This window comes from Gorilla gorilla, chromosome 18 (assembly GCF_029281585.2).
Source record: "Gorilla gorilla gorilla isolate KB3781 chromosome 18, NHGRI_mGorGor1-v2.1_pri, whole genome shotgun sequence".
NCBI classification, from domain to species: Eukaryota; Metazoa; Chordata; class Mammalia; order Primates; family Hominidae; genus Gorilla; species Gorilla gorilla.
Window position 1 is genome coordinate 29791222 of NC_073242.2, and position 8510 is coordinate 29799731.

The 8510-nt window shown below is 52.6% G+C and overlaps 1 protein-coding gene across 1 annotated transcript; it reads left to right on the forward strand.

Moving 5' to 3' along the window:
* The first annotated feature begins 20 nt into the window (after window positions 1-20).
* Window positions 21-3785, forward strand: TUFM (Tu translation elongation factor, mitochondrial). The gene is made up of 10 exons (XM_004057413.5): window positions 21-354; window positions 466-660; window positions 1092-1258; window positions 1517-1621; window positions 1710-1874; window positions 2021-2153; window positions 2238-2342; window positions 2471-2622; window positions 2717-2836; window positions 3424-3785. The coding sequence occupies exons 1-10, from the start codon at window positions 303-305 to the stop codon at window positions 3595-3597; spliced, it is 1368 nt and encodes a 455-aa protein (XP_004057461.1). The 5' UTR covers window positions 21-302; the 3' UTR covers window positions 3598-3785.
* Window positions 3786-8510: the final 4725 nt, after the last annotated feature.

Consider the following 8510-nt stretch of genomic DNA (forward strand, 5'->3'; position numbering starts at 1 on the left):
GACGCTCCCCAGTGCCCCCTGCGACCGCCAGAGAGAACTACGTTGCCCCTCAGCCCGAGAGGCGCGAGTGGTGGAAAACCTCTTCGTCATACTCCGCCCTCGAGACACCAGCCCCCTCCATGACGTCTTCAGCCGCGCGCCCGACGTCGGCTGAGACGGCCATAGACACTGGCGGCTAGAGAGGCCCGGACTTGCCCTCCCAGCCCTAACTTCCGCCGGAAGTGCCTTCCAGCCCCAGGCGCCCTTCCTCTGCTGTGCGCTCGGGCTCCTGGTCCCGGCTCCCCGGTTACCGGGGCGCGAGTATGACCACAATGGCGGCCGCCACCCTGCTGCGCGCGACGCCCCACTTCAGCGGTGAGTGGTCAGGGAGGGCGATGGCGGCCCAGGAACACTTTGGGGGAGTGGTAGGTGGCTGGGTTCGGTCTGACCCCTTCCCTGCCTGACTCCAAGCTTCGGTCCCGGCAGGTCTCGCCGCCGGCCGGACCTTCCTACTGCAGGGTCTGTTGCGGCTGCTGAAAGCCCCGGCATTGCCTCTCTTGGGCCGTGGCCTGGCCGTGGAGGCCAAGAAGACTTACGTGCGCGACAAGCCACATGTGAATGTGGGTACCATCGGCCATGTGGACCACGGGAAGACCACGCTGACTGCAGCCATCACGAAGAGTGAGTGGGGTTGGGGCGTCCAGCAGCGCCCTATCTACTGATGGGACCTGGAGCCAGGGAGGCAAGGCCAGCAGAGTGTCTGCTGGAGGAGTTTACTGTGGCCCCAAGAGCCCGAATTTGTGCGGCAGGTGGATTGGGAGATGCAAGAGACAAATTTTTCCTGAACAGGAAGAACTTTGTGATCCACCAATGGCTTGGGGATCACAAAGTCGTGGGGAATGCTCTGCAAGCAGAGGCTGTACCCTAAAGAAGTCACAGGGCAGACCCTTAAGGCCCTCTAACATTTCTTTCTGACCCACAGTTCTCTCTGCTGGAAGAGTTAGAGATTGGAGGAGGTTGTGTATTTAGGTGGGAGGGTTCAGGGGCGTGGTCTAAGCTCTGCCTCTAGCACTGGAACTTTAGCTGAGAGGTGTGTTCTTTTCCTCCTTTAGTTCTAGCTGAGGGAGGTGGGGCTAAGTTCAAGAAGTACGAGGAGATTGACAATGCCCCGGAGGAGCGAGCTCGGGGTATCACCATCAATGCGGCTCATGTGGAGTATAGCACTGCCGCCCGCCACTACGCCCACACAGACTGCCCGGGTCATGCAGATTATGTTAAGGTGAGGGTTGCTGGGACACTGGAGACAGGGCCAGAAGCTGCCTCTTGTCAAGATAAATGTTAGGCTTGTGGGGAGGAGATTAAGATATTCAGTGTTTGGGTATGAGATGGCAGGTTTGTGGTCTTGGCCACTCAGAATGGGTGGTGAGGAGATGGTAGAGAAAGGTGGGCCTGAGTTTCTAACTGCTACACTTGGCTATATGGATGTGAACTGAAGAGCTCGTTGAACTTGGCTGTTTCCTCTCCTTCTCCTCTCCAGAATATGATCACAGGCACTGCACCCCTCGACGGCTGCATCCTGGTGGTAGCAGCCAATGACGGCCCCATGCCCCAGACCCGAGAGCACTTATTACTGGCCAGACAGGTACTCAGAGCCTGGGTAAGGATGCAAAAGGGAAGAGTGGGGAGTTGGGCCCCTCTGGATATTGTCCCTGTCTCTCTGGCATCTACAGATTGGGGTGGAGCATGTGGTGGTGTATGTGAACAAGGCTGACGCTGTCCAGGACTCTGAGATGGTGGAACTGGTGGAACTGGAGATCCGGGAGCTGCTCACCGAGTTTGGCTATAAAGGGGAGGAGACCCCAGTCATCGTAGGCTCTGCTCTCTGTGCCCTTGAGGTGAACGCGGGGTCAGGCAGGGCAGCTGCTGCAGAGGGTGGGGCTGGATGGGCACCCAGAGCTCTGCTTTGTGTCTGGGAAGTGGCTCTTGATAATCGAGGGAAGTAGAATGGGGATTTCAGAGTCCTGGCACTTCCCCTCAACAGGGTCGGGACCCTGAGTTAGGCCTGAAGTCTGTGCAGAAGCTACTGGATGCTGTGGACACTTACATCCCAGTGCCCGCCCGGGACTTGGAGAAGCCTTTCCTGCTGCCTGTGGAGGCGGTGTACTCCGTCCCTGGTGAGGACTCTGCCTGTTCCCACGCACTCTCTCTAGCAGAAGCCTAGCTCGGCGTCCCTGATATCCTGTCTTATTCCCTCCCAGGCCGTGGCACCGTGGTGACAGGTACACTAGAGCGTGGCATTTTAAAGAAGGGAGACGAGTGTGAGCTCCTAGGACATAGCAAGAACATCCGCACTGTGGTGACAGGTTCGGGAAGCCAGTCTGGAGAGCAGGGGCTGGCTGAAGGGTGGCCTTACCCCGGCAGATCCCTTGTGCCTTCCCTCTGCCTCACATTCGCCTTCCTTCTCCCTGCTCCTTTGCCCCTTCCGTCCTAGGCATTGAGATGTTCCACAAGAGCCTGGAGAGGGCCGAGGCCGGAGATAACCTCGGGGCCCTGGTCCGAGGCTTGAAGCGGGAGGACTTGCGGCGGGGCCTGGTCATGGTCAAGCCGGGTTCCATCAAGCCCCACCAGAAGGTGGAGGCCCAGGTGAGGGCTCCAGGTGACGGTGGGCAGGGTTGAGCCAAGCTCTCCCCAGCCTCCAGCCAAGCCCAGCTCACCGTCATTGCTCACTCTCCTCCAGGTTTACATCCTCAGCAAGGAGGAAGGTGGCCGCCACAAGCCCTTTGTGTCCCACTTCATGCCTGTCATGTTCTCCCTGACTTGGGACATGGCCTGTCGGATTATCCTGCCCCCAGAGAAGGTACGGTGGGTGGGAGGAATGTAGGGTGGAGGGGGGACTTTTTATATTACCTTTGCTTCACTCATAGTTCCAAAGATACACTGTGACAACCCGAGTGGCTTTATTTCCTTAGGTGGAAAGGGGCTTCTTGCCGCTGCTAGCCAACAGAAGGGGCATGGCCCATGGACTTAGGGGTGAGAGTCCTCATCCAGTGTGCCCTAAGCTGAAGCAGGTTAAAAGTTTAGCTCTGCCAGCATGTACCCACAGAAAGATTTCCTAGAAAAGGTCTCTTCTTTTTGAGAGTTTCACTATATATGAAGGCTTAAGAAGTCCTGTGACCAAGAAACCTGCATAACCCACAACTTCCTAGACATTTTTTTCTCAAGAACATACCTTAGGAACACTCATCACTGGTCTCTTTTATGTTTTCCGGTCTCAATATGCTGTTTGCATCTGCCCGACAGCCTGGGATGGATGAAGCTGTCCCCAGGCAGAACCATTCCCCTGCTGCATTCTCCCATGACTCTTAACCTCCGAGGTAGCCAAAAAAGACTTAAGGAATGAAGGCACCCTGGAGGCCACGCATGATCCTTCTCTTCCTACTCTAGGAGCTTGCCATGCCCGGGGAGGACCTGAAGTTCAACCTAATCTTGCGGCAGCCAATGATCTTAGAGAAAGGCCAGCGTTTCACCCTGAGAGATGGCAACCGGACTATTGGCACCGGTCTAGTCACCAACACGCTGGCCATGACTGAGGAGGAGAAGAACATCAAATGGGGTTGAGTGTGCAGATCTCTGCTCAGCTTCCCTTGTGTTTAAGGCCTGCCCTAGCCAGGGCTCCCTCCTGCTTCCAGTACCCTCTCATGGCATAGGCTGCAACCCAGCAGAGGGCAGCTAGATGGACATTTCCCCTGCTCGGAAGGGTTGGCCTGCCTGGCTGGGGAGGTCAGTAAACTTTGAATAGTAAGCCAGCCTGTGTCCTGTGTCCTTTGTGCAAATTGGAGAGGATGGGGGAGGACAAAAAGGGTGTTGAACAGACAGATGGGGAGCTTGTGAGATCCCAGAGCAATTTTAACGGAGAAATCAAGTCCAGTGAGCTTAGTGATTGCCTAGACACAGTAGGATGCCGTTATTCAGCCTCCTGGGAGATAGTGGGAAAGAATGTTCTATCGCTCTGGAGCCAGCATGGCTTCAGCTCAGGTGCCAAACCCATCTTGTTTCCTCGGAATACTAAGTGAATGTCTAGCATCCATTCACATTCTGTGGGAACAGGGACTGGACAGGCATACCTCAGATGCTGTAGGTTTGCTTCCAGACTACCACAATAAAGCAGGTCACAAATTTTTTGATTTCTCAGTGAAGTTATGTTTATATTATAGTTGACCCTTGAACAATGCAGGGGTTAGGGGTGCCAGCCCCCCTCCATGCAGCCACAAATCCACATATAACTTGTTTTTGAGATGGGGCCAGCTTTGTGCAGTGGCAGTATCATAGCCAATGACTCCATGACGACTTGAAATATAATCAGCATTGGCAATTTTCGACGGTCTCTATGGGGAGGCTGAACAAAGGGAAAAAAAGAGATATAGGGTCTCACTGTCACCCAGGCTGGGTGTGGTGGCACCATCCTAGCTCACTGCAGCCTTGGACTCCTGGGCTCAACCTTGGTCTCCCCAACTGCTGGGATTAGAGGTGTAAGCTACCGTGTCTGGCTCCTCACATATAACTTGACTCCCCCAAAATGTAACTAGTAACCTGCTGCTGGCCAGAAGCCTCGCTGATAGCATACAAACACATACTTTGTGTGTTATATGTATTATATACTGTATTCTTAAAATAAAACTAGAGAGTAGCCGGGTGCGGTGGCTCATGCCTGTAATCCCAGCACTTTGGGAGATTGAGGTGGGTGGATCACAAGGTCAGGAGTTCGAGACCAGCCTGGCCAACATGGTGAAACCCTGTCTCTACTAAAAATACAAAAAAATTAGCCGGGTGTGGTGGCACATGCCTGTAATTCCAGCTACTCGGGAGGCTGAGGCAGGAGAATTGCTTGAATCCAGGAGGCGGAGGTTGCGGTGAGCTGAGATCGCACCACTGCACTCCAGCCTGGGTGACAAAGCGAGACTCCATCTCAAAAAAAAAAAAACAAACAAAACAATAAAACTAGAGAAGGTGTTAAGAAAATCATAAGGAAAATATATTCACTATCAAGTGGAAGTGGATCATCATAAAGGCCCTCATTGTCTTCACGTTTCTTAGGAGGAGGCCAAAGGGGAGACAGGCAGACTCGGTGTAACTTGTATTTGAAAAAATTCACATGTAAGTGGGTCTGTGCAGTTTGAACCCCAATCGCTTAAGGGTCAACTGTACACTATATTAAGTGTGTAATGTCTAAGAAAACTTTATTTAAAAATACTTGAGCCGAGGCCGGGCACGGTGGCTCACGCCTGTAATCCCAGCACTTTGGGAGGCCAAGGCGGGCAGATCACCTGAGATCAGGAGTTTGAGACCAGCCTGGCCAATGTGGTGAAACCCTGTCTCTAATAAAAATACAAAAAAAATGAGCCAGGCATGGTGGCAGGTGCCTGTAATCCCAGCTATTCGGGAGGCTGAGGCAGGAGAATCGCTTGAACCTGGGAAGTGGTGGAGGTTGCAGTGAGCTGAGATCGTGCCATTGCACTCTAGCCCGGGCAACAAGAGCAAAAGTCCATCTCAAAAAAAAAAATAATAATAATACTTGAGCTGAGATTGCACCATTGCACTCCAGCCTGGGTGACAGAGCAAGACTCGTCTCAAAGAAAACAACTTTAGACCAGGAGGCCGAGGTGGGCGGATCACGAGGTCAGGAGATCGAGCCCATCCTGGGCAATATGGTGAAACCCCATCTCTACTAAAAATACAAAAAAATTAGCTGGGCGTGCTGGCGCGCACCTGTAGTCTCAGATACTCGGAGGCTGAAGCAGGAGAATCACTTGAACCGGGGAGGTGGAGGTTGCAGTGAGCCGAGATCGCATCACTGCACTCCAGCCTGGCAACAAGGTGAGACTCTGTCTCAAAAAAGAAAAATAAAAAAATAAAATTAAGAAAAGAGGCCGGGTGTGGTACCTCACACCTATAATCCCAGCATTTTGGGAGGCCAAAGCGGGCAGATCACTTGAGGCCAGGAGTTTGAGACCAGCCTGGGCAACATGGCGAAACCCCATTCTACTAAAAATATAAAAATTAGCCAGGCAGGGCCAGGTGCGGTAGTTCACGCCTATAATCCCAGCACTTTGGGAGGCCAAGGCGGGCAGATCACGAGGTCAGGAGATCGAGACCACGGTGAAACCCCGTCTCTACTAAAAAATACAAAATTTAGCTGGGTGCGGTGGCGGGCGCCTGTAGTCCCAGCTAACTCAGGAGGCTGAGGCAGGAGAATGGCATGAACCCGGGAGGCGGAGCTTGCAGTAAAGCCGAGATTGCGCCACTGCACTCCAGCCTGGGCGACACAGCCAGACTCTGTCTCAAGAAAAAAAAAAAAGTAGCCAGTCAGGCCAGGCACGGTGGCTCACACTTGTAATCCCAGCACTTTGGGAGGCCAAGGCAGGCAGATCACCTGAGGTCAGGAGTTCGAGACCAGCCTGGCCATTATGATGAAACCCCGTCTCTACTAAAAACACAAAAATTAGCCAGGCGTAATGGCAGGCGCCTGTAATTCCAGCTACTCGGGAGGCTGAGGCAGGAGAATCGCTTGAACCCGGGAGGCACAGGTTGCAGTGAGCCAAGATCACACCATTGCACTCCAGACTGGGCAACAGAGTAAGACTCCGTCTCAAAAAAAGAAAATTAGCCAGGCATGGTGGCTTGCGCTTGTAGTCTCAGCTACTCAGGAGGCTGAGGCACAAGAATCACTTGAACCCGAGAGGCAGAGGATGCAGTGAGCCGAGATTGCGCCGCTGCACTCCAGCCTGGGCGACAGAGTGAGACTCTGTCTCAAAAGAAAAGAAAAAGGCCGGTCGTGGTGGCTCATGCCTGTAATCCCAGCACTTTGGGAGGCCGAGGCAGGCGGATCCCTTGAGCCCAGGAGTTCCAGAGCAGCCTGAGCAACATAGGGAGACTCTGTTTCTATATAAAAAAGAAAAAATAGCCAGGCGCGGTGGCTCACGCCTGTAATCCCAGCATTTCGGGAGGCCGAGGCGGGTGGATCATGAGGTCAGAGTTCAAGACCAGCCTGGCCAAGATGGTGAAACCCCGTCTCTACTAAAAATAAAGAAAATTAGCCAGGCGTGGTGGCAGGCACCTATAATCCCAGCTACTTGGGAGGCTGAGGCAGGAGAATCACTTGAACCAGGGAGACAGAGGTTGCAGTGAGCCGAGATTGCGCCAATGCACTCCAGCCCGGGCAACACAGTGAGACTCCTTCTCAAAAAAAAAAAAAAAAAAAAAAAAAGGAAAGAATGAATTTAAAAAAAGAAAGAAAAAGGCCACCTCTCTAATATGCAGGGAATAAACTATGAGTGAATTTCAAACACTTGGGAGTGATGACTGGCAAGGATGCCGACACCAAGCAAGCAAGGCTCGGCAGAGGTTAACAGGCACCCCTATCACAAATGCATCCTGACAAAGGAATACACACCCAGGATGGCTAAGATGAGCTCCCAGAAGGGAGGGCTCTTGGGCCCAACTTAAGAGCTGTTTTGAGAAAATGCAAAACCTGATTTTTGACTCCAGAACAGAGGCAAACTAAGGGAAGTGGGTGAGAGAAGAGGAAGAGGGAAGAACTTTGCAAAAAGAACTGTCCAATGACAGGGCAGACTTGTCTTCTCCTCAGTGCTCAAGGCAAGGCTGACAGGGGCTGCCAAGAGGAATTTCTGGCTGGCTGAAGGCTAAGTTCCCTTCCAACTTTGAGATTTCTGCTCAAAGATGGTAAACATACAGTAGTCTCTGCCCTTATCCCTGGTTTCAGTTATCCACTGTCAACGCTGGTCTGATTATTTCTGGAATTTTCTTTTTTTTTTTTTTTTGAGACAGTCTCTGTCACCCAGGCTGGAGTACCATGGCACGATCTCGGCCCACTGCAACCTCTGCATCCCGGGTTCAAGTGATTCTCCTGCCTCAGCCTTCAAGTTAGCTGGGATTACAGGCACCCACCACCACACCTGGCTAACTTGTATTTTTAGTAGAGATGGCATCTCACCATGTTGGCCAACCTGATCTCGAACTCCCGACCTCAAATAATCCACCTTCCTCGGCCTCCCAAAGTATGGGATTACAGGCGTGAACCACCGCACCCAGCTGGAATTTTTTTTTTTTTTTTTCCTGAGACAGAGTCTCACTCTGTCACCAGGCCAGAGTGCAGTGGCACAATCTCTGCTCACTGCAACCTCCACCTCCTGGGCTCAAGCCATTCTCCTGTCTCAGCCTCCCAAGTAGCTGGGCTGACAGGGATGCGCCACTATGCCCAGCTAATTTTTGTATTTTTAGTAGACAGGGTTTCACCATGTTGGCCAGGATGGTCTCGATCTCTTGACCTCATGATCCACCCACCTCAGCCTCCCAAAGTGCTAGGATTACAGGTGTGAGCCACCGCACCTGGCCTAGAATTTTCTATTTAACAGTTCAGATTTTAAGTTGAGCACCATTCTGAGTAGTATGATGAAATCTTTTGCCATCCTGCTCCATCCATCCTGTCAGGACGTGAACCATCCCTTTGCCTG

Coding starts and splice junctions, on each gene's coding strand:
- TUFM (XM_004057413.5), top strand. CDS start 303: ATGACCACAATGGCGGCCGCCACCCTGCTGCGCGCGACGCCCCACTTC. Junction 2,343..2,470: donor CATCCGCACTGTGGTGACAG/GTTCGGGAAGCC, acceptor CTTCCGTCCTAG/GCATTGAGATGTTCCACAAG. Junction 2,837..3,423: donor TTATCCTGCCCCCAGAGAAG/GTACGGTGGGTG, acceptor TTCCTACTCTAG/GAGCTTGCCATGCCCGGGGA.